The sequence below is a fragment of the Papilio polytes genome, unplaced genomic scaffold (genome assembly GCF_000836215.1).
Source record: "Papilio polytes unplaced genomic scaffold, Ppol_1.0 DF823923.1, whole genome shotgun sequence".
Taxonomy (NCBI): Eukaryota; Metazoa; Arthropoda; class Insecta; order Lepidoptera; family Papilionidae; genus Papilio; species Papilio polytes.
The window spans coordinates 1,418,139-1,441,434 of NW_013525281.1; the positions used below are offsets into that span (position 1 = coordinate 1,418,139).

The 23,296-nt window shown below is 36.4% G+C and overlaps 1 protein-coding gene across 1 annotated transcript in view; it reads left to right on the plus strand.

The window, feature by feature from the left end:
• Positions 1-23,296, plus strand: part of LOC106102078 (zinc finger SWIM domain-containing protein 4-like) — a 57,100-nt gene that overhangs the window by 25,244 nt on the left and 8,560 nt on the right. Inside the window, exons 2-11 of the mRNA XM_013281487.1 lie at positions 17,326-17,419; positions 18,626-18,753; positions 19,280-19,491; positions 19,926-20,006; positions 20,643-20,930; positions 21,474-21,601; positions 21,676-21,753; positions 21,837-21,929; positions 22,142-22,317; positions 22,756-22,865. Coding sequence (XP_013136941.1) covers positions 17,326-17,419; positions 18,626-18,753; positions 19,280-19,491; positions 19,926-20,006; positions 20,643-20,930; positions 21,474-21,601; positions 21,676-21,753; positions 21,837-21,929; positions 22,142-22,317; positions 22,756-22,865 — 1,388 coding nt within the window. The remainder of the gene's footprint in view (positions 1-17,325; positions 17,420-18,625; positions 18,754-19,279; positions 19,492-19,925; positions 20,007-20,642; positions 20,931-21,473; positions 21,602-21,675; positions 21,754-21,836; positions 21,930-22,141; positions 22,318-22,755; positions 22,866-23,296) is intronic.

Consider the following 23,296-nt stretch of genomic DNA (forward strand, 5'->3'; position numbering starts at 1 on the left):
GAAATTAAGTAGCCTGTGTGGTCTTCCAGACTATCCTCTATATCTATACCAAATTTACGAAATCTGTTCAGCAGTTTAGGCTACAAACTCTAACAAACATTCATCCATCCATCTACCATATAAACTTTCACATTTTTAATATTAGTATGATTAAAATGCGTCTTTTTTACTCTTATCCATGAAATTTCTGCCATGTCGTCGTATAATGGGCCACACATTGCGCCAAAGAAACAAGATCTATGTTTCATTATACATTTCGTTCCGGCCCCGAGTTATTTGGCAACAGCAGACCGAAGTTATTAAAAATATCACCATCGCCGACTCCCTCCAATCGCAAACCCTTGCCGAGCCGAACGGTCATAATTTAAAATAAACAGCGCGCATCGAATCGACCAGCTAAACAGTGCCCTAGCAGACGTTACGCTCCAAACGCAGATTTAACTGTTACACTGCAACACCAGCTTAATACGACCCCCCACGGCTCCCGGCGACGAACACATTACGGCCCCTCGGGGGGTATTATGCGAGCGTTACAGCTCAAATTATAGCGGTCGGATTTTATACCAACCCCCCACATTAAGGCGCCCCGTGTATAAAACGCGTAATAGAATTTCAGCGATGACTCCCACCCTTGGCACTTCTCTGGCCTAACATTGTTACAGTCGCGCATGCGCTTCCTACGGCACTGATACTGCGGGATATCGGACAAATCTTTCTGCGCAGGGTGATTTAATATCAACATTTTCTTGCGTGACACTCACAGAAATACCTACATTATTATCTATCTTTCTGTAATTTTGCAATGTTTTTACAACAATAAACAATAGAGTTATATATTACTACACTTTCTGAATAGAAAGGAGACTACGCAACAAAATATCTTACTAATCTTACTAATATTATAAATGCGAAAGTTTAGATGGATGGATGAATGGATTTGTTAAAATTTGTAGCCTAAACTGAACGGATCTTGATGAAAATTCGCATAAATGTAGAAGATAGTCAGGAAGAACACATAGGCTACTCACTTTTGTATTTTTTTAATTCCACGCGGACGGAGTCGCGGGCAAAAGCTAGTATTTCATAAATGTATCAATTTAAATAAGTACTATGTAGTTTACTAGAATTTCCACAGTATTTGCCTTTACGATGCAATGTAAAGAACAATAACATTCATTTTAATTATTCCGTGCGCAATCGCAATTCGCATATAAATCGGCCAATAAAATCGATATCGACCGAAATTCGGCATAAACGGTCGCAATTAACGGAATGGGCGATGAGTTTGAGACCAGCGGCTGTGGGGGAGGCGCCGGCGCCCTCATTGTTATCCAATTAGGGTCCCGCGGGATAACGCGCCGCGAATTCAAATAAGTAGGGAGAGCGGTCGCTGAACCCACATCGAACTGGACCGAACTAATACACATGTGTGCTTACCGAAACCTTGCACTGTGAACTGCACTAGTTTTTTTTTTTATAAAAAGGCAAAGGTCCGTCAGTTGTACTGCCAGATTTTAAGTTAGTTAATTAACTTAAATTTTAAATATTATACCAAATAGGTTTAATATACGCTTTATAGTTGCCAAATTATTAAAAGTCCCCAGTAACTAGTTTTTTTAATGTTCAAGCTATGTTGAACAGATCAAACGAGAATTATTTTATTTTCCTTTCTCATGATTAAACCAATCGGATAATAAAACAAGTTATTATTTCGTACCGGTCAAGTTCATGTATTTAATATTCTTGTTTGTTCAAAATGCCACGAACGTTGGCTTTTTTATATTTCCTCTGTTTCGAAACACGGTATTAAGTCAGCTCCAGGAAATACGTTTATTTAATCTACTTTCTTTTGTTAACCTACGCTGACAAGAATCATACAAAACTAAAAAGAAATACTTAGATGAATGGAAGTTACTAGGTATGTCCAAAACTGATAAACGGATTGCTATCAAGTTTCGTCTTTGCTCTCGAACGACTCGCTCGTTACTTAATTCTTTGCAGACAAATAAGCACAGTAATATAGAAAGATAATAGTTAAACTTTGAACTAAGTAATCGATCTAAAGAACTGTTTTTTTCATTAAAAGTAACACGAGATGGGCCATATACTAAGAAATATGAGATAATCTAAATGAGAGATTATAAAAAACTTAACAAGAATCCCCACATAGAGGTCGTGTGAACCGCCTTGTTGCGTAAGATCCGTCTTACTGGCCGGATAGCGGTCAAAGCTGCGGTTGAAAACTAGTCTCCGTGACGTCACATAGACAAGTCTATTAACTGCACCTACAGGATGTAATTACAAAGGAGTATGGTATCTGTGACTTTTATTAATACGAGCTGTCGCCCGCAAACTTCGTTAGCGCAAATTTCGACCGTTACGCCATTTTGACAGCGCGAAAATAAATAAAAGCAGACTATAATATGCCTATCCATCTCAGCTACCCTCCAGTGAAAGTTCCGTCCAGCCGTTTCGGAGGTTACCCGGAACAAACGCGGCTTGCGAACAGACAGACAAAAAAAATACGATTTTCGTAATTAGCAACGCAAATACGTCGTCTTCCCGAAATCTGGGATTTTTCTTTTGATATTACAAACAGACACTCCAATTTCATTACATGTATAGATAAAGATGAGTTAATTGCTAAGTCATTTAGTACGTTTTGTTATTAAAGTCGAAACAAATTTAAAATTTTTTATCATTTTACAATGGATAGGTATCACCAAATGTTTACGATAGTTTAAGTAATTCAGTCGGATTGCGTCAGATCTTTAAATTCCATACATTTTTGTTACACAAACAACCAGTAGTTGGTATCACAATTTTTATAAAATTACTGAAAAAATCAAATACCATAATGGCCGCCGTAAAATGTGGCGTTCTTTTGTTTATTTCGGCGATTGAATCAAGCAAGATATTGAAAAAGTGCCTTAAATGCTTCATTGTATTCAACCACGTGGTTTCTTATCGTATGAAAAGGTATTTAACCTGAAAATCTATTTCTAACAGGGTTTTTCTAACGCGCGTTAAAAAACCGTCGAAATTTTCAAGGATGACGCACTTTAAACGCACAGTGTTGTGCAGAGCGTTAAAAAATCGTGCGTAAATTAAGGCTTAAGATCTTTTCCTTATTCTACTTTCTTGTTAAAACCACAAGTTTCATTAGCGTCTGAACAAATTCAGATAAAATTGTATATCAGCTGTCAAATATTGACAATGTTCGTGTGCACAACGAATTCCCGGCGACGATGTGCAAGAACAAATATATGCCCATATGTGTGTGTTTTAATATCTCTTATGTTTTGTTACAGGTATGTACAATCATGTACATATATAGCTATTATATGCTAGGATTTAACTAAAGAATCAGTAAGTCTCGCAATACGGAAAAGATTTTCAACACAATCAGTGCCATTGCCGTTTGACAAGTAATACAAAACAATCGTATTAGCATGTAAAGTGTTAAATCAAGTAATGCCATATTTTAATTAAAATCTTTGATTTCCAATAACTTTATTGAGTTTAATTTGTTCTTAAGTAACAGTTTGTGTTCAACGAAATTTGGTAGAAATATTTTTTGTCTCAATGTATTCTTTGTGTGAATAAAGTTGGAAACTGTATATTTAATAAACACGGTTATATTCCTTGTATTACTTGATAAATATTTGCTCTGACGAATGACAAATAATTACAAGACATGTTTCAGTTAACACTTGTAAGGTGTGTCTCCTACCGCAACAAATATTATGTTTGGTATTCAATCTATAGATTAATAAATAAACAATTTTAGTCGAATTTTTACGTCTGGCATAGTTTAATTTTTTCGAGTCGAAATCTGACAAAATATTATATTTTAGGGCATATATGGGCAACGACCCCCCTCTGTAAGATATAATCCAGCCCGCGAGACATTTAAAAAAATTGCTTAGTACCTAATATACTCAGGGAATGTCAGTAAGGCGGCAAACATTAAATTTGGCCCTCAACATGTCAAAGGTTGCCCATACCTGTTTTAGGGTTATCTTTATAATTTCGTTCATGAATTTGCAGTCGTTCTGTAACACACAATAACAATGCTCTTACATAATTCTCAATTGAGTCCATTGAAATATTTCATATCATCCAATATTTATGGACTTCATTTGTTTCCATTGGTAACAAATAATGACAAGGTGCGTTCACAAATTGCTTTGTACGCGACGTTTGCGCGCGTTATATGTCATGCTATAAAATATTATCTGTGGTTTTCGCAACACTACTTTTTGCGATAGTTTGATATCTTGACAGTGAATTGAGAAATTACCTACTTTATCTTTTTAATTGATGGGCGTATTGATGTACTAATCCAAGTGCTGTTTCTCTCTTTCACTAGTGACAGGGTAGTGACTGCTACCGCACCCGCGGACAAACCAATTTTATGGTTTTTGAGAGGCCATATTTGTGCATATATTTAATTTGTTTTTTTTTTTTGTAAAATTTTCTATTTCAAAATAGTGCAAAAGCGTTGTAATCAAGAAAATTTAAAAAACCGTTAAAATATGTCCGAGTCAACGTGAAAAATCTGTGCACTGCTAGTGACGTGCCGTGCGCACATCCTACGCTGACGGAGACAAATGACCCTTACTGCCGTTCATACCGGTTATACTGTATCTGGTCTCACTAGTGATGTACCTGATTCCCTATCAGTACCGGTTACATTTGTTCACACTAGTGATGTTAACGATAAGTTATCGAGTGTCGAAATAATCTCCATAAGTAAGTACTGAATATCTTTGATTTATATTGATTGATATGACCAGCATGGTCATGATGATTTTGATCCTTTGAGAAATTCAACCTGTACTATCTGTACTTTTGCATGTATTGCAATAACTTATAAACCATTTTTAAACATGCTATCACCGTTAGAAAGGTAATTTATTTTTGAGAAATATAGGCTACATTTGTTAACATTTTTTAAATTTCACGCGGGCGGAGTTGCGAGCAACAGCTAGTCGTTAAATAATTCACAAGGTGACTGATGTTGGTAGACTTTTTACTTAACAGTCCGACCAATTTCTGTGAAGTAACGAAAACTTAAGCAGCTGTCTTGTGATTGTTAGTGCTTGCTAATCTTGGTCTATCGACAAACTTTTTTCTTTCAAGGATAGGCAACAGCATTCGATTCAGCCAGTGTTAAACATATTTCTTGTCTATGGTCAAGTTTATTGTATTTTTAGTGGAGGTAAGCATTGAACTGTGGCTGTTCATTGAGCATGGCATCGTCGATTATTCACAGGGGGTTCAATAACCTCGTCGTCAATACACGGCTCATGTTTGTACCCGCTTTTAGTTTGCTCGTCAAATTGTTTGACGTAATGTATAGCTATTTTAAGAATGTTGAAATAACTTAGCTTAGCTTAGTATTCGTATGACACCTCGATTATTTAAAACTTAAATAATAGACACGTAGAATATTTTATAGCGTTTTTATGAAAAAAAATTACGTGTAAAATCGACTCGGATGGACATCCTGACCCCTATGGTCAATGAAGCTGAAAGCCGGTGAAGATTATTAAGTTACTTGTAAGTTTTACCACACAGGACTAAACATTATGTACTTATACAATCATACTTAGGATAGCAGAAAGTGGTAAAATTAAATGTGGATGGCTACAAAGTTAGAGAAGGACCGACGAAAGTATGGATTGTGTGAAAGAGGATATGCTTTAGAAGGGAGTGGAGACATGACGGGTGATAGAAATGTATGGAAGAGCACATACTGTGCCGACCCTCCGTAGGGACAAGGCCAAGTTAAAGATTACTTAGGTCTTACGGAAAATACGTCAGTAGCTAGCTCACTTGCATTCAAGTTACTGGCACATGCCAGCTATAGACCAATGAACGCTACGTGCATCTAACTTAAGGGAGGGAACGAGGGGGATTTTAAGCTTGGCACTGACATTATTATTGCTTGCAAACTACTACTCTATTTTACTGGCATGTGTATTTTAGCCCTTACTGTCTTAAAGTTCCGCTTTAGAGTTTATCACTCATTGAGTCGCCTAGTAAAAGTTTAGTACGAGAAATTAACACTAAGAAACTGAACTAACGATTTTCTGTGTCGATGTTAGTTTCTTTTTCCACTAAGAGACAAAGAGACTGTTTACAAATCTCTCTGTACTAGTGGAAATATCAACAGTTACGATATATCGCGTAGTAGAAAACGGCTTAACCGAAACGTATAAAATACCAACACGTATATGGTAATGAAGTTTGTCAACGACAATCAACGGTCGTGGTTACCTGGACATCTGGCCCGTATACTTCACTATGCCGCAGGCTTGCGATAAATTTGTATGTCCGGATATATCCTGTGTGGTTATTGTTGAGGTCATTTACATCAGGTACGGTAGTCGACATTTTAATGCGTATGCGGGGAAAAAAATGAACGTTCATTATTAGGGTTCCGTACTTGAACTATCTTAGTAATATTATAAATGCGAAAGTTAAGATGGATGAATATGTTTGTTAGAGTTTGTAGCCTCAAACGGCTCAACTAATTATGATGAAATTTGGTATATATGTAGAGGATAGTCTGAAAAAACACATATGATACTCAATTTTAATTTTTCAATTCTACTCGAATGGAGTCGCAGGCAACAGCTAGTTCATACAGCGTAAGTTTTGCGTCTAATAAAGATGAACTATTCCTGTTGATTTTTTGAAACCGAACTGTGTTAGTGTCACAGTTTAACTGTTACTTAGACATGGGCGTCGCCACTCTGAGTCATTGAGTGGTTCCCTCAAGCGTCAATAATAAATCACTTACTTTACTCACAAAATTCTTAATAACTATAACAAATTAAAATTATATTTTAATTACCTGGTCAAATTTAATGGTAAATGGTTTTTGTTCCAAGCGCAAGGAACTCTAAACGATGACAGCTGGCATGCGGGCCGCGTGCGGCTATGTTGACGTAATTAACTGCAATCCTCTTTGACATTTCCTACAACTGCAAGCAAATAATCTTGGCATAATAATTAGTTTCTTTTACCAGCCTTCGTTATATTTAATATGCGTTCAGAACATGGTATTTGAGTTCCAAAACGTATAAAGTTACAAAGTATTGTTATCTCTTTCTCTCACTATAGAAAAATTTGTTACTATTTCTTTTAACAGTGATGGTTTTAACTTAAAAAAGCCCTGGCCAAGATTTCTCAGTGCCCTCTTACCATGACTAGGATGGATGAATCGCATGTAACAAGAAGGACGTTAGTTATGAGTGTGGTACCGCTAGAGGTAGACCTAGAAAGAGATGGATTGCCTGAAAGGTGACATGATGAAGGGAGTGATGACTGAGATGACGGATGATAGAGGTATTTAGAGGACGATAACCCGGTGCGCTAACCCTACAGGAGTAGGATAAGGTAGGGGAAATAATGACTAGAAGGTATTTAAGAATGTGACGTGAGAGTAATCTGCAAACTTGTGGCGCCCTTTTATGTAGCCCAAAGCAGTCGCCCAACCTTGCTCTAAACGCCTGTACTTTTACCAATTTCGACTAGAAGTTATCGTCAAAAGGTTTTTAACGAAAGAATGTCAAAATACAAAATTAGGCTTTGCCTATGTTTTAAAGCTAGTTTTTGTAATATGAGCTAGAAACTCATCATTCCGGTTACCGTGAAGATGGCGCCATGTCTATTTTTTTTGTTATAACAAAGGGTGCTCCCCTACGCGTTAAGTGGCAATAGATTTCCGTCACCTGTGCTCGGCAGGTGCGTTTGGCGGTACGCCCCCATCCGATATTAGGTTTACGCAAAATAAACTTTTAATATTAACTTGGATAAGTAGTTACAAAATAAAATATTTTTCTATTTGATTTAAATCAATAAGTGACGTTCGAGATTTTATTCGATTATTTTTTTATTATACAAGAGAATAGATTTTATAGGTCTCTAGACATATTTAAGACTAGGTATTTCTCTCGATTTAGTCCGCGTAAACTTAGAAAATAATAAAAAATGTAGCCTATGTTACTCACAGATAAATTACCTTTCTATAGGGGAAAGAATTTTATAAATCGGCCTAGTAGTTTTTGAGTTATTTCAATACATACAAAAATACAAAACTTTCCTCTTTATAATGTTAGTATAAATATTGCTTAGTCGTAATTCAAACTATAAAAAAAACTTTTTTGTCTATACAAAAGTATAGAAGTATTGTGTCTGTCGACCCATGTATTGTAGTGGAAGCATCCCCCTACCCCTCCATACCCTTGGGAGTGATTCGCAACAGAGCCGCAGATGTTGAACCCTCTACACTTGTCCGTAAACATTCCCCCCTTTAGTTATTTACAGTGCATACACTTTCTACCAACATCTTGATAAGTTTTTTGTACTTATTAAGTTAAATTCGTACATACCTATTCTTAATTGTGTAAACAGAATATACACGTAAGCCTAAAATAGATGTTATAAGTTAATATTTACAGTGTTAATAATATTTCGTTGAATAAATTCCATTTTAATTTATCCATTTCGTGTTTATTTTCAATACGGATTAACTTTGTTGTATATTATTAAATATATTAATAACAACTATAATTAATGAACAGTTATAAATAAGTATTAAATTTAAATTCATACGGTTATAAAAACAACTTTTTAATTCCGCTTTACGTGTGAAAGGCACGACTCGTGTGTTAACAAAATGTCCGCCACGGCCGCTGCGGCACGGATCTCGTTGCAATCGGGACTCGAGCCAACTAATATCCGGAACAAATTGCAATACACTCGAAAACATTCCTTTTTCCTAGAAACAAATCAACACGAACTACATTAAAATTCCAAAGATAAATGTAAATAAAACTTTTATTTGAACGATATAAATAAAATAATCACAATCAGTTTTATCCGTGTATTTATAATAGTTTATTGCGTCTATTTGTACATAACGAACGGAATAATTACGTAAACGACAAGTCTTGCGAAATGGCTGACGGTTAAGGTCACAAAAATGTAACATTGAGTTGTCGAGTCTGTGGTACGCAGCACACTAGCGCCGCGCGGCGCATCGACGCACACCGGCGCGTGACGACACGCGTGACGTCACGCGGCACGCGACACGCCCACACGCGCACGTGCCGCCGCTGCCCTAGTGACGTATTGCGCTGGGGCGACCATGTTCTTTATATATCAGGACAATATTTAAATTCTAAACATCGTTCATTTCAATTTTAAATTATAACCTTATGTTATGTAAAATTACAGTCGCCATGCTTTTAAAAGAAACTTTAGGCTTTGGATTGGGTCAATATATCATAATATTAGATTTAACCAGATTGCATACAGAAGTTTCTATTTTTAAACAAAAAATTAAACAACACAATTAGGTTTTTACATTTCCAGTAAACTATAAAAATCTGCGATGTCGGACTTGTTATTCAAATGCAGAAAACATTTAATAAGTTGCCAGGATGTACAGTACATTTTTAAATGAAATTATTAAGAGAGTCCAATAAACACAAATCGTGTGGTTACCATTCCTGCACACAACGTACCTTACATTATCCGACACACACTAGAGCGGATGTAAACAAAGTGACGTAGAGACGTGACTCACACAACGTTACGTCGCACACACGCGGCCAGTGAATGTAAACAAACCGGTCGAGCCGGCACACTAGCGCCGCGCTTCAAAACTGGGCCATCTGATTTCAACTACATTGAAATTCTCTGAATAATAATATTGTACGCTATGATATAACTTCAATGCCCTAATTACTTTATGCGTCAGTTATTTGTCCCAGTGAGAGGTTAGTTCTGTCAGAATATAAAACAGAGGAATCAAAATGACCCATAAAAAGAAATACGAAGCAATGACAAGGGTCTTTGCCACATTTTTTACAAGTTTTATCTAATTAGACGTATATACATGTTGACAGCTGTATTGTTAAAACTATTATCGTTTACTTTGATTAGCGTATGCATTTTTATCAACTTATTTGAATAAATTAAGCAATATATTCGTATAATTTAGTATCGTTAATCATTAAATTGATCTTGCATATTAATTATTTCCTAAATTAAACATTATAACGGTGATACCGGAATTGCCAGTATTTTTTAAATACGTGACTTTATAAGGCTATGGAACTGGTCTAATTTATAAGTTTAACAGGTACCTCTATAACTTGCTATGATATATTTATCGTCTTAAAATATAGTACATGGTAATTTTTTATGAAACTTGTACCAAAAGTCAGGAAATATACATGAATTTGTAAAATTACTGGTCATAAATTGATAATGTTTTTTTTTTATATTGATTGTCTGAAATAACGGGCATACTATCTACATTTAAAAAAGAAATAATTATACTAACTTATTTAATTATATTTATGAAATAATTTACAACGTTATTTTATAACATAACTGATATAAAAATTCAAACAAAGAACATTAAAGTGTCAAATAATGCCACAGATAGCACAAAAATATATCACAAGCGAGCACAAAAATTATAAGCGAATACGAACAAGTACAGTCGTTAATAAAAGCGGATAGCGGACCCACGCTACATTATTGTTGAATTTATTGTATTCAATAAAAAAAACTGGCCGTTTGTAATTTTTACATTTCATGCTAAATTATTTTTTTTATGTGAATTTACAATTGAATTTACTATTCGTGTGTCTTTATTCAATTAGTAAAGATAGAAAGGGACAGAATACGCGGTCATTTTAAATTAAGAACATTACAATTTATTTTCATATGAACCTGTATTATTGTTGTTTTTTTTTTTAAATAAAACTCTGGCTGGTTATATTATGTGGTGGCACTTTTTCTGTAATATCGCTTGCTTGATAGCTTCTGTCCTTAAAAAAAGAAATCGTATTACGACTGTAAATACGATTCGTTGATATTTTTCCGGTAAAGCCTAGTCGTAAAACTTGAAATATGATTATCGGTCTCCCAATAACAGAGTGAAAGTGGTTTTTAGTAATGTCTCGTTTTATGATTTTGTATCTGCACAGTAAACAACTTTCTAAAGATTCAAACCTATAACCTTTCGTATAAATATCAAAATGTCAATTGAAAACTATTTTAGGATAAAGAACGAACGAGAAAGTTACAAATGGTGGATATTTTGATTCCTATTATATTCGTGAAAAGTCTAAATTTGCTTGGCAGACCGTAATTGGTGTATTGACGGTACACAGACGGTATTGCCAATCTTTTCTACCTACTCACTCTTGTCTTTTCTTTTTTCACGTAAAGGTTGGTAGCGCAACCGTAGTAGGTGAGATCAAGACATCGTGACATCTTGCTCGCACACTGTATTCATGTACCAGTGGTACTAATTATGGTTTTAAATTTGTTCTTTGTTCTGGAATATTACAAATAAATCCCGTTTTTAATAACAAAACTAGATGTTATTTCGAAATTTGTTTCCGAATTCTTAGGAAACAAAAGGTTGTGTTTATTTAATAAAGGCGCCTGTACTTGCGACCTTGCCTTGCTATCCGGGTCATTGGCGGGGTCAAGGTAAGTACAATTGTGACGGCTGTACGAGATTGTTTCATTACCGACAACCTAGGTGACCTACATACTTATCATTATCAATGTATAGTAATCCTTAAAGATAAGTGTGTTTAACACATTTGATGCCACCGTTTTATGGAGTCGGACATTATGTGTTAACACATTTGGTCGCATCGAATATTATACTAATATAATAAAGCGTATACACACACTTCTAAATGGCGTAGGATGTCAGCAATGACACCATATTTGCGTATGAGTCTTTTTTTAATTAAAAAAAGTCCTACATTTACGACACGTTTTGTGCTATATATTTTCACGCTATTAAACTTATTAACTCATGTCGGAAAGGGGCCATAAACTACAAGCTGCCAACATTAAGGAAGCAAGGTTATTATGGTAACGGTAATTTTGAGATTTGCAATTGAGAATTTGACAAATGTAAACAATAAAAAGTTTTTATTATTCATGCAGATGAAACTGCACAGGAACAGTTAGTTGTATAACAAAATAATCAACCAAAAAAATGGGACCCACCTGCAAGCATTACCTTTCGGATGTAAAAATTTTCAAAATAGGTCCACTAGCGGCGGAGTTATGCCGTAACACACATAAAAAAAACATACAGACGAATTGAGTACCTCCTACTTTTGGGAAGTCGGTCAAAAATCAAACGTAATGTAAGAAAAATTTTGTATTTTTGAATATTGCAATCTACAGACTTGAACAGTTAGAATGAAATCGATGACTGAATGAGAGCACAGCTGTCTCCATATACCGATTTATTTAAGCACCAACTTATGTAATCTACGTAAATGTCGAAAAACCGTTAGCTGTTACAATTTCGGAGACGTAAAATTCAAATTCGAAATCAGAACTCGAAACGCGTGAGAACGGTGAAACAAATTATAAAGTTTATTGACTTATTGCAAATAACCTGCGTTAAGAATGTCGAAACGGCCCTACTCAAAACGCCAGCTGTGCTAACACCAGCCGCCATCTTGTTTTTTTTTTCTTTTCAATAAATACGATTTCTTTCTCACCAGCGCCACTGGTGCAGTTTCCGCTTGCACTGTGAAATTAAAAAAGGTTTCAACAAAGAGCTCCGTCTCTGCGAAAAAATCAGTATAGATTGAATTTTAAAAAGTTAATCCTGACAAGTATGTCAAAAATTAAATAAAACGTGTTATTTTTTAATTTTCTTTGTAATTGTTGTAATCTACAATTTCTTTTTATGTTACATTTTTATATAGTTACACATACTTATATTTTGGTTATTTAACGGTTTAATTACATCGTCTAAAAATTCGATTTATTATCGTTATTAGCGAATTATCTTAAAATACTACAGATTCCTATTTTAGACTGCCGTTTTACGACAATAGCTATGATATAATTGCTCTTTATGTCAGGAGAGTTTAAAATCAATTTTTTTTAAATGTGTTATAGATGTAATTGCCCAATTGGGAAATAATTGACCGGCGCAGGCTTAGGGGTTCGATTGAGCAGCGCTGCGGAAATTTGACAAATCGCTTTCTGTTCTATACAATAGACCGGCACTATTGTCCAATTATCAAAGGTTTTATCTGAAGTGCATGTTCCAATTGTAGTATGCAGTTCCGATTACCGAGTTCTTTGTAGATTAAAAATGCTCACGACCGTTTCCCATAGGGGTAAGTAGACATGTAATGCCTATTGATTACTATATCAACGTTACGCGAATTTTAGCAACTTGCAATCTGTACCATACAGTTTTGTTGTGGTGATGTCTTTTTTTTATGATGTAAGGTGGCAAACGAGCAAGTGGCCACCTGAATCCACCGTAATGGAAAGCGTCCACTGCCCATAAGCATCCGCAATTGTAGATGCGTTGCCTACCCTTAATTGACGGAGGAGGACACGCGCATAAAGAGGACATTTCCCCTTCCTGTGCATCTCCTCCACTTTTTCTTGCTATCCTTTCATCTTAAGAAAAACGGTGGAAAGGTAAAGGGACTAAAATTAGTGGTGAGATGTCGTTTTACATATTAATTGTTTCCAAAACCATCATAAACCTATGATTTAAGAAGAAAAATAGGAAAAAAAAACTGAAAAAGTAGCTTTTGTCTGACAGACAGCGCAGTAATTAGACGTCACGATTCGCGAAGTCTTTTCAGTTTTCAGTGAAACTCCCGCAGCGACAGACACAAGTAAAGGCAAAGCTGGCGAAAAATTAATCAACATTTTTTTGTTAACATACTTTTGTGATTGACGGATTTGTTGACAGACTTTAAAAGAGTTAGAATGAGATAGTAAGAAATTCACGGATTGAATCTATACTATTATAATAAAGTGTAAACACACACTTCTTTGTTACCTAAGATTTCAGCAATTATAGCATATTTTTCAATAATTATTTCTTTAATGAAATGCCCTATACTTACGTCAGGCTTAAGGCTATATATTTTCACGACATTAAACTTAGGGGGTAAATATTTTAGATAAAAACCCTAATGTGGGAAAGAGACCATAAGTTGTTGCCAACATCAAGAAAGCAAGGTTGCTAAGGTTTGTCATGTCATGTCATTTTGACATTTGCAATTGATAATTTAACAAATGTGAACAATAAAATGAGATTTTTGTAATTTCATGCGGATGAAGTCGCATGGGAAAAGCTAGTATGAGAATATTTGTGTTGGAAAAATTGATAAGTTTTTGCGATTTAAAATTGAATAAATTTTTTGTTGATATTAGTGACAGTTTATATCAATTGCTTGCTGTTGGCCGCGACTTCGCCCGCGTGCATAAAAAAAAATCTTATGTTATTCACTGATAACGTAGCTTTTTAATGGTGAAAGAATTTTAGAAATCGGCCCAGTAGCTTTTGAATTATTTCAATAAGTACAAAGAGCGTCGGTGGCTTAGTGTTTTAAGCACTTGACCTGTAATATACAGGTCTTGAGTTCGAATCCAGTCATGTTCCAATGTGATTTTTTTTTTCGAATTTTATAGTACATAATTTACCCGACGTTCTTACGGCGAAGGACAACATCTTGATGCCAGCACATCTCGGCGAAGAAATTCAAAGATATGTGTGAAGTCAACCAACCCGCAGTGCAGCGTGGTTGACTATGGCCTAGTCACCCCTTATTAGGGTAGGCTCCGAGCCCGTCGATGAGGGTGTATAGTAAGCTGGTTATGATGATGATATTAAAATACAAATCTTTCCTCTTTATAATACTTCCCTAGTCAGGAAAAAAACTTGTATAGGTATCTAAACTATCGTAATCATAGCTGCATTTTATAATTAGAGTGTTTTTTTTATAACATTTTATAACATAAGGTGTCAAACGAGCAAGCGGCCACCTGAAATCGCCAAAATGGCGAAGCGACCGCTGCCCATAGACATCCGCAATTGCAGATGCGTTGCCTACCCTTATACGACGGAGGAGGAGACGCACATAAAGAGGATATTTCCCCTTCCTATGCATCTCCTCCACCGTCAAATCCACTTCCTCTTCCCAACCTCTCTTTATAAGAAAAGGGTGGTAAAGAGAAAGGGACTTAAATTAGGCTTCCGGCACCACACTCATCAGACGAAACACGGAATTGCTTCCATTTTACGCCTGTCTTCTGTGTGGTGGTATTACACCGGGCGTGCCGGCCTATTCGTGCTAAGATGTTAAAGCGGGCACTACCACTGTGTTTGGTCAATAATGCATTCGGTATCTCGGTTTAAATCTGCACGTCGTAAAACGAATTGTTGTTGCAAAATATTTGGCAAACATATGACTATTTTCAATGGTTATTTACAAAATATTAACTACTCTAATTGTAGAAAGGAAATAGATTACATACTAGCATTTACTCCGGTTTCTTTTATGGAGAAAATTACGTTTTCTAAGACGTATCACAGCTTAATTCTTTAACTATATTTGAATTGCCTCTCATATCTCTATTTAAAAACTAGCTGTCGCCTGCAAACTTCGTTAGTGCAGAATATTCCCGTGTGCAACTACCTTTTACTGGCTACCTTTCAGTCAAAGTCCCGTCCAAATAGGTCCACTCGTCCCAGAGATAGCGGACCGGTCGCCATTTTGACAGCGCGGAATTAAAAAAAAGTAGCCTATAATATGCCCGTTTATTTCAGCTACCCTTCGGAGAAAGTCCTGTCGAAATTGGCCCAAACGTTTCGAAGATTACCCGTAACAAACGCGGCTTGCGGATAGACAGACAGAAAAAAAATATATCTTCCCGACATATTACAGACACTCCAATTTTATTATACATTTGTATAGAAAGGCTATGCTAAATTGAACACTGGTAAAAAAGTTACAAACAAAACAATTCTCTACACTGTGGTTGGCTAATTTGGTGCAATGCCATCGAATAGTTATTACACCATAAGCCTGATCACGTTGCGTAAAATCAATTCTGTTCTCTATAGAATTTAAAATGGCATTTCAGTCGCCATGTTTCTTAATAACTATAGGTGAAACGTGATCTTTGAAAATCACTTTTAGTTAGTAAAAGTTTATGTTAAGTTTATTTACTATTAAGAAAGAGGTTAAGTGTACATTAATTGCCAATCTAATATGTAAAGGAAACCCTTAGGAAGTTAACAGTAAGCGATGAAATAACTCAATAGGTCCCTTAGTTATAAGCAAAGAGATTCACTAAGACTTTGTTTTCATAATCACAATATATCTATTGACATAACCTAAAAACCAAATATCTGTATAATTTATTATATTTAAATTAATTGTCAATAAGTGTCGTTAAATATTATTTAAATCTTTATATTTTATTTTGTGACACTGTTTAGTTTTTTTAACAATAGATGGAGCTTATTATAATTTTGTAAAATGTTAATGTAAGAACACGAGATGGCCAGATTAATCTTGACAACTGATATATTACCTGTCAGAGAAATTACCAGTATGAATTAAGATATGAAAAAGTTTGCAGTAATATCGTGATGAATGCAGGTCAATGAGGATTGGAATTTCCGATACACCTTTATCCAGAAATTCCTAACCTCCTTGCAGTGTTACCACATTCTTGCTGCATCGTAAGACAGCTAAATGATGACACATTCTCGAATATTCCATCCAATATGGCGGACTGCCTCAGCGTCATTTCGGAACATTTATTAATCTCATGTTTGTATATATCTTACTAATATTATAAATATTAATTTAAGATAGATAGATGGATGTTTGTTAGAGTTTGTGAGAGCTGAACGGATCATGATTAATGGCATGATAGTCTGGAAGAATATAGAATAGTCGCCTTTGTTTTTTTTAAATCCACTCGGATGGAGTCGCGGGCAAAAGCTAGTTAATCTACAGTGGTAGAGTCCGGTTTAACATCTACGCACGAATAGGCCGGCTCGCTCCTTGTAATACCACGACCACACAGAAAACAGGCGTGAAGTGGAAGCAATTCCAGAAAAGTGGAATTGTCGGTGGAGGAGACGCATAGAAAGGGGAAATGTCCTTTTTATGTCCGTCTCCACCTCCGTCAATTAACTGCAATTGCGGATGTTTATGGGCAGCGGTCGCTTTCTTGCTCGTTTTCCACCTTATACTATAAAAAAAACTTTTAGAACTGTGTGATTTGGGTTGCATACAATATCTGTAATAACTGTTAACTACTGTGATGTCTGTACTAATATTGTTTGTCTCTGATATAATATTAAAAGGGATTATAATCAAGTGATTACACAATAGATATACGCTGTACTTACTAAACTTGATATTAAGTTGTTCTATTTTTGTTTTGAGAAGGTTTGTTAATTGTTTTTTTGTTTATTTGTAGGTTTCCATTTGAGCGGAGTAGTGCGAGCGCCAGCCGCGGTCCCTCCTTGTTCAGAACCTGAAAGATTGTTCCGGGTTACGGTATCATTTGACAGGTAAATACTTCTAACTAATTTAAAAATATAGCCTACGTTTACAGATAAACTACCTTTCTGATGGTAAAAGAATTTTTAAAATCGGTCCAGTAGTTTTTGCGTGAATCAAATACAGGCAAAAATACAAAAGTACAAATCTTTCTCTTTTATGTAAATACGGCATTGGAAGTGTTCGATATTCTGGTTTGTGACACTTACGGCCGGATATTGAAACGAATTTTAAATACTTCGTATTGTAAAGGCTTACAATCCGCCAGACATTGGTTTTATAAAAGCATGGCCTTATCATTTACGCTATTACATGTTTTTATTTCTTTCGCTTCGTATGATATAAAGAGGAAAGATTTGGATTTTTGTATGTATTGAAATTTAAAAAAAAACTACATGACCAATCACAAAAATTCTTGCACCATTAAAAAGCTATGTTTTCACTGTAACATAGGCTATATTTTTTACATTTTTTATTATTCTACATGGACAAAATCGCGAGCAACAGCTAGTATTACTATATATTGATGTTTCTTTCTATTCAAAGAGAAACAAAAGAGAGAAAAAGGATTCATACCCACAGTTAAGCCTACACTTTATATCTTCATACAATATAGTGCCAAAAGAAAGACAATTTCACACTAAACACGCAAATGGTCGAGCATTGTTAGCGAACCAGTATAAAAAGGAACTCATTAAAACGAAGGACCAAGCAACATAATAGTCTTTGTATTCACACTTCGCTGGTTTTTTGTAACATTCGATTGTATCGGTAATGTTTAAAGAAACTTCGAAAGTTTGGTTATCACGGCCGTTGCAACGTCTAAGAGTACGCATACAAAACTAAACTATCGCACAACTTTTTAGTCACGCTTTGCGAACAGTTGAATTTGCTCCGAAACAATCGACAATCGCACAACAATTGCGATAGTTTATTCAAAGGTCTGCTCACTCTCTTACTCGTTTGTTTCTGTTGTCGAGTCTTGAATCTCTAAACATATTTTATTACATGTTACAAGCAGTATTTCTCAAATTATCTATACTAATATAGAGGCAGGATTTGTTTGTTTTAAAAAGGCTCAGGAATTATTGAACCGATTTGAAATCCTTATCTATTATTATTAATATAGCTATTTTAGACTACGCTGGGTAATATAATAAAGTATTTATAAAGATAATAATTTACTATGACTTTGTTATAACCTATTTTATTTACAGGTGTAAAATAACCGGTGTGACATGCAGCTGCGAAGCACGCGACATCTTCTGGTGCCAGCACGTGGTTGCACTTGCCCTCTACCGGATTAGGAACGCAGACTCCGTACGCCTGCGAGTGCCTATATCAGGTAATGGATATTGGTAACATGGGTAGGAATCGCGTCGCATAAAACCTTGCGTCTTTATGATGTCCTGGTACTTCTCAAGTCGATCACTGACTGTCCATGTGAGAGTCAAAATGGCGGGTGTAACTTGATTTCGTTATATACGTTCTAGAGATAGTACATTTTTTTTGAGCGAGGTACTAAATAGTACATTTTAGGCACATTTTTTTAGTAAATGGTACAATTTAATTCGCAATGGTACACCTGCCATTTTGACTCTCATGGACAAGTGTCCATGGCCAGTGTTAAGGTAGGTGCGGTTTGACGACTGCATATGGTGGACGGAGAGGACCACAGGTTACATAGTCTCTAAAGTGCTAAAGAAAGGACATAGATATGTCGTTCAGAGCAGTAAAACCGTTGTTAACTGCTATTATAGCCTACCCAAAAATATACCAACCGCCTTCCTTCGCAAAAGAATTGGTTTCACATGCGCAATGCAGCGAGGTTTTATTCCTAGTCAAGCTATACATTCGTTTACCGGTTACAGAAACCCTGCTGCAAATGGACCGTCAGCAATTACAGAAGTTCGTCCAGTATCTGATAGCGGAACACCATACAGAAGTATTACCTACAGCACAGCGGTTAGCAGATGAAGTGTTACAGGCGCGCTCTGCTATAAACAGGATCTGTGGCGCGCCCGACCCTACTGCTGGTCCGCCGCCTGATGCTCACCATGCTTGGCATCTGGATGAGCAGCAGGTAAAATAATTTTCCAGTAGAACACGTAGTATATCAAATTTACAGTAAACCTCTACAACGTATCAAGGATGGTTCCGCGTTGTAGAAATCCCGCTTATAACTGGGCAAGTCCATAACGTTATAGGGGTTCTTTTAAAAAATGTTGGCAACATTAGCGTTATACGGGGTAATTTTCACGTTATATGGGGGTACAACATTCTCGTTGTAGGGAGGTTTAATGTATTTATAGTTGGACAATATGTGTAAACCACTCACTACGATGTCAAGATTTAGTACCTATTTACTCAATACTGGATGACAATTTAGTAGATTTCAAGTTTCTAGTAGAAATTATTTGGAAGCTTTTGTTCTTTTTAAAATATACTCGATAAATTAAATCTAAATAGAGTCTGTATATCCGCAATTATTGACAGTCTTCATGATATTATTTCCAGGTGTGCGAACAGGTCCGGGCATATTTACTACAGGGAACCTACTACAATGCTAATAAACAGCTAAACTCCTTGTTTTCTAAGGTATTGTTAAATTACTTTAACTCCAATCTAACATAATATACAGCGGTAGTGCCCGCTTTAACATCTTAGCACTGCAGGGCTGGCACGCCCCCAGTAATACCACGACCACACAGAAGATAGCCGTCAAATGGAAGCAATTACGTGTTTCGTGTGATGTGTGGTGCCGGAGGCCTAATTTAAGTCCCTTTCTCTTTACCACCCTTTTCTTATAAGGAGAGGTTGGAAAGGGGAAGTGGATTAGACGGTGCAGGAGATGCATAGGAAGGGGAATTGTGCTCTTTATGTGCTCCTCCTCCGTCGTATAAGGGTAGGCAACGCATCTGCAATTGCGGATGTCTATGGGTAGCGGTCGCTTCGTCATTTTGGCGAATTCTAGTGGCCGCTTGCTCGTTTGCCACCTTATGTTATAAAAAAATGTAAATGCGAAAAATTTGATGGATGGATGTTTATCAGAGTTTATAGCCTAGATTGCGGAACGGATCTCAATGAAATTTGACGTAGATATAGAGGATGTTATGGAAGATTACATAGGTTACTTTTTTTTTTTTTGATGACACAGGAGAGTAACGGTTGCAAAACACCTCGGTGTTCTCGCCGCTCGTTTGCCCCTTTTTATAATAAAAAAAACATTTTCAGGTGCGAGAAATGTTACGAGCTCAAGACTCAAACGGTCCTCGTATGCTGATGCTGATGACGGAACAGTTCCTATCAGACCCTCGTCTGCTCCTGTGGAGGAACCAGAACACTCCAATGACGGAGAAGTGCCGACAGCTATGGGAGCAGCTTGGCGCGCTCTGGGTCAGCATAGTGCTGGACCCTGGCAGTAACAAGCACCACAGACATCAATGGAGGCAACTGCTAGACAAGTGGTCGGCAGTAGAAGTGTGCCCTACAGAAGATCCTGATTATAGGTCTTTTCCTTTGGTGAGTAATGTAATTTGTAGATCTCATGTAGAGACGCCCAGGGCTTTGGTCAGAAACCTGAGTCCCAGTTAGCGAATTATTTTCACATAAATCTTCTCCCCTTAAAAAAGACTGCTCAGAGCTCTAGAAGTAATAAAATAATAATAATAAATCCTTTATTACTTCATTTTAAAAAAATATATACATTTCATGAGTGTCTTGGCTCCTGCACTAGGTTCCCCTGTGCTGCAGGAGCCAATCCCTTTTCCCATTCGTAAAGAGCAATACATATTCATAAGTGTCTAAGCATGAAATACAAAGAAAAACATTTAATAGCTAGTTAATTCCCCTTATAGTTTTTCATATAGTAATTACGAAGAGTTTGATACAAGTAAATAAAGTGAAGTTAACAACTAATTTATTATATATCCAAATATACGGTAAGAAAGCATTTAAATCGTAAAGACAAGCATCAGTTAACTGTAACAGAGAATTAATTCAATGTAATCCATTGTGATAATGCTTAAGATATTAGATGTTTATTTATCTGTTTTCTTTTTCCAGTACGCGAGAGAAAGGGAAAGAAACGAGAGAGATCGCGACAGAGATCACAGAGATAGAGATAGAGAGAGACATCGTGATCGGGAGGAGAGGGATAGAGAGAGACTGCGTGAGAGAGAAGAAAGAGACAGGTATAAACACAATACTTTCTTGCTTTCTTTAGCTTGTGCATATGTTGATATTGATTTTTGTTATTTTATTTCAGAGAAAGACATAGAGAAAGACAAAGAAGAGATATGCATTCCAATTCAGAAAGTTCTGATGAAGAATCTAGGCCTAATAAGTAAGTGGAATAAGAATTATTCTTATTCGAACTATAATAAAATAATCATAAATAACTTATAAAAATGTTAATCTCTTTTCCAGTTATGAGAGAGAATACAGGAGAGCGAGTAAGAGACTTAGGTTGCACAATCAGAGACCTCCGCCACAAACAACGCCACGGACTGTCTTTCACAAGTTAGTCTTTGAACATTTTTATCCTTTTAAATCTTATTAATATTATAAATGCGTTAGTTTAAATGGATTTATGTTAGAGTTTGTAGTCGAAATTTGGCATAGATGTAGAGGATAGTCTGAAATACATAGACTACTTTCTTTTGCTTTAATTCCACGCGGAGTCGCGGGCAAAAGCTAATAGGACAATAGTTTCAATATAACTGTCTCTCCAGGGCGTTGGACGCGGTGGATATATCTTGGGAGAGCGAGCACTTGAAGAACATTCTCAGCAGCGATGAATATTGCGACCCTGAGAAGCCGGACAAGGAGGGAGGTGCTGGCCCCGCCCTCACCCCCGCCCTACAACCTTACCCTAAATTCAACGACCTTGGACAACCCTTGTGGCATGGTTAGTGACTCAGCAGTGGTTAATTTAACATGTACACATTGTAGGGAACACTTGCCATATACAATACCACGACCACAAAATACAGGTGTCAAATGGAAGCAAATTTCATCTTATGATTGTGTTCGCTGGATGAGGGATTTTACCACCCTTTTCTTATAAGGAAAGGATGGGAATGGAATGATTGATGGTGGAGGAGGTGCGAGGTGCATAGGAAGAATAAATATCCTCTTTTCCGTCCTCCGTCAATTAAGGGTAGGCAACGCAACTGCAAATATGGATGTCTATTGGCAACGGTCGCTTCGTTTTTTCGCCGGATTCGTGTGATGTTCGTTCGTTTGCCACCTTATAAAACAAAGTATATTTGAATGTTCTATTCTCTAAACTGTTTATCACACATTTACAAAGAGAGAAAGGTAATAATGATATAACGTGTTGCAGAGCATCTGCCGGTAGTGGGCGCGCGTATCGAGGCGCTGCGCGCGCACGGCCGCGCCCCCGCCGCACTGCGCCTCGCCGTCAGCGCCGCGCGCGCCATGCGACATAGACAGGTAACTTATCTAGTTATCAAAAGTAACTGAGTATATTGAAAGCGTAAATCTCCAATCTCTGTCTATACTAATATAAAAATGTAAACACACTTTGTATGTATGAGGTAAGTAATCACAAATCACAAAATTTTAAATGTTAATTTTTTAGTAGAAACAATCCTGATCCTAACATGACAATTGTTAGCCAATAGCAAAGGCCTTCGTTGTCATTTAAGTGTTTGAATATTGTTATTTGCAAATGAAAGTCGAACGAAATGTAAACAAGTAAACCAGTATTTTATTTTAAAAACACATTTGGAGTTGGTAAATTTTGAGGCTGTTTTACAATATGTCTTAAAACGTGGATGGAGGCGCACCGGAACAGTTACTGTTTGTAACTAACTCGAAGGACCAAAGGTGATGGTGTTGTTGTGTCTGTGCAGGAGGTGGCG